This window comes from Penaeus chinensis, chromosome 11 (genome assembly GCF_019202785.1).
Source record: "Penaeus chinensis breed Huanghai No. 1 chromosome 11, ASM1920278v2, whole genome shotgun sequence".
In the NCBI taxonomy this organism is placed as follows: Eukaryota; Metazoa; Arthropoda; class Malacostraca; order Decapoda; family Penaeidae; genus Penaeus; species Penaeus chinensis.
In genome coordinates, this window is record NC_061829.1 from 22,911,975 (window position 1) to 22,914,474 (window position 2,500).

The 2,500-nt window shown below is 47.6% G+C and overlaps 1 protein-coding gene across 4 annotated transcripts in view; it reads right to left on the reverse strand.

The window, feature by feature from the left end:
* The window catches only part of LOC125030538, a 7,806-nt gene that overhangs the window by 979 nt on the left and 4,327 nt on the right, over positions 1-2,500 (reverse strand). For all 4 annotated transcript variants that reach the window (XM_047620624.1, XM_047620626.1, XM_047620628.1 and 1 more), the window contains exons 2-4: positions 2,206-2,500; positions 1,792-1,879; positions 1-1,566 (exon numbers count right to left, since the gene is read on the reverse strand). The exon at positions 1-1,566 is cut by the window's left edge and continues 979 nt beyond it; the exon at positions 2,206-2,500 is cut by the window's right edge and continues 402 nt beyond it. In XM_047620624.1, the coding sequence (XP_047476580.1) occupies positions 1-1,566; positions 1,792-1,879; positions 2,206-2,500 (1,949 nt within the window). The remainder of the gene's footprint in view (positions 1,567-1,791; positions 1,880-2,205) is intronic.

Consider the following 2,500-nt stretch of genomic DNA (forward strand, 5'->3'; position numbering starts at 1 on the left):
AGCGACGCAGGGGCCTTCGTCTTGTTCGCCCACTTCCTCCTCATTCAGAGGTCTTATCTTCCTTGGCACTTCAGGCTTCTCTATTTCTGCTGCTTCCCACTGTTTGCTGTTTACTGTTCGGGCTGTTTTCCAGAAGTAAGTCTGCCATGAGCTGGGAACTGTGCTCACTTTAATAGCTGACCTTTCTTGGCCGGACGAACTGTATTCATCGTCATCGTCCTCGTCGTCGCCATCGGCTTCGTTGCCGTCATCGTCTCTGTCCGTCCACCACTCCTGGCGAGGCCAAGGGAAGCGTACATTCACTTTATGGAAAAGCACGACCTCTCTGTCAGGCTCTAGCCCGGCATCAACCAAAAGCTTGACGGCGGCCGCATTCACGCACGCTACAAAAGCATTGAAATAGCTGATACGTCCTGCTTTACACTTATTCATGAAATTCTTGCTTGCACACGAATCTAAGGATTTACGGACACCCCCGTACGTATCGTCGTCCTCATTTTCTTCACCATTTTCTCCACCAAATCTCAGATCGTCGTTATTTACATCCTTCTGAAATTCACTAAGAAAAGTCTTAATGTGCTGTATTTCGTTTAAAGATATTTCTGGTTTATCACCATTATTTGAGCAAGCACCCGTAGCACTACCGATATCTAAGCTAACATTAACGCTGTCGGTACCTGAGCAAACTTCAGTATCACTGGGATTATTTTTATCTTGTTTAAAACCACTATCAGCATCAGCGGAGCTCTCACCAATCGCACTGGAGACTTCAGTATTGCTGACACTGTCCTTAGGACTTTCAGCACCAAACGAAGTGCTCACAGAAACTTCAGAACTACCTTTATCAGAGGTAGTTCCAGAAACAGTGGGAATTCCAAGAGTGTTCACAGAAATTTCAGAACTACTTTTATCAGAGGCAGTTCCAGAAGCAGTCGGAACTCCAGAAGTGCTCACAGAAGCCTCAGAACTACCCTTGTCAGAGGAAACTCCAGAAGCAGCGGGGACTTCAGAACTACCGTTATTGCTGACACCGCCATTAGGACTCTCATCAACAAAAGGAGTGCTCACAGAAACTTCAGAACTACCGTTATCAGAGGAAATTCCAGAAGCGGTGGAACCTCCAGCGTTATTAAGAGTATCCAGACCAGAGGGATTTTGAGCAACACTGGGCGAGTCAAAGTTAGCATCCGTCCCACTACCAGTGCTGGAACCGGGGCTTTGTCCGGCCGGTTCTTGTGCAACAGACTCTTCTATGGCATCATTAAGGTGTTTTACAAAGGTGTCACTGATAAGTCTACCGGAAGCTTCGTTTAGGAGAGGCGGAGGACCAGCCAGGAGGAGGAGGTACTTGTAATCACATGTGGGGTTTCTATTGTGCATGTTAGCACTGTCCCCTTTGTCGGCACTATTATTGTTCGCTTTCTTGCCTCTTCTTCGACCCCGCGAAGTTTTGGGCACTTGAGGATCAGCAAGGATCTGGACAGTGCAAAGGAGGTCATTATGAAGGTAGTAGTGCGAGCGTTGGGGCTCCTCCATGATGTAACCCAGGCTGTCGTCATTGCAGATCTGTAACGGAAAAACGCAACTGAAATTCACCAATTATGAGAACAGTCTGTATCTGTTTGTGTGCGTATCGTGCTCATACCTGTATATATATACATAATGAAAATTAGATCTGATATTCAGCAAATTTACTAAATGATCCGGTCTTAAAATACTATCCATGAAAGCGCTTGTGCCAGCCTCAAAACAAATGACCAACTTAGGAAATTTCCCCAAGACGGAACTCACCCGAACCTGCATCGTGGCCTTCGGCAGATAACAGATCCAGCAGTCGCCTTGTCGGTGCTTCAAGCCGAGGCGCAGCCACTTAAGTTCCCTGAAAAGTAATGATTTTGTAAGAAACGCAAAAGGAGGGTTGCGGGTTGAGACAGCGGAAATGGATATTTTTACGCATTTACACAACTCATTAGTCTAATCTTACTTATTTAGAATTTACCCACGCCCGCAAGCCATGCATACATACATATATGCATGCCTGCACGTACGCACGCACGCATGCACACACATGCGCGCGCACACACACACACACACACACACACACACACACACACACACACACACACACACACACACACACACACACACACACACACACACACACAGTTTCATGCAACATGAAATGAGGACTTAGCAAGAGCTCACCCGAGGAGTCGGTCGAGGGCCAGGCGCAACTGATCCTCAGTCAGGACTTTCGGACTGCTGATCCGGAGGTAGAAATGCTCCGGGACCATGGCCTTCTTATACAACTCTAAGTCGTCGATCTTCAGCAGCCATTCAACTCCTTCGTCGTCCCTGGCCGCATCCTCGTCGTCGCTGCCCTCCGTGTCGCTCTCTTCGTCACTTTCCTTGAGAGTATTGTCAACGTTTTCCTTGTTTTCATCTTCATCATTCCCCTTGGCTGCACCATCCTCAGCCCCCCTGATAGTGTCATCAGACG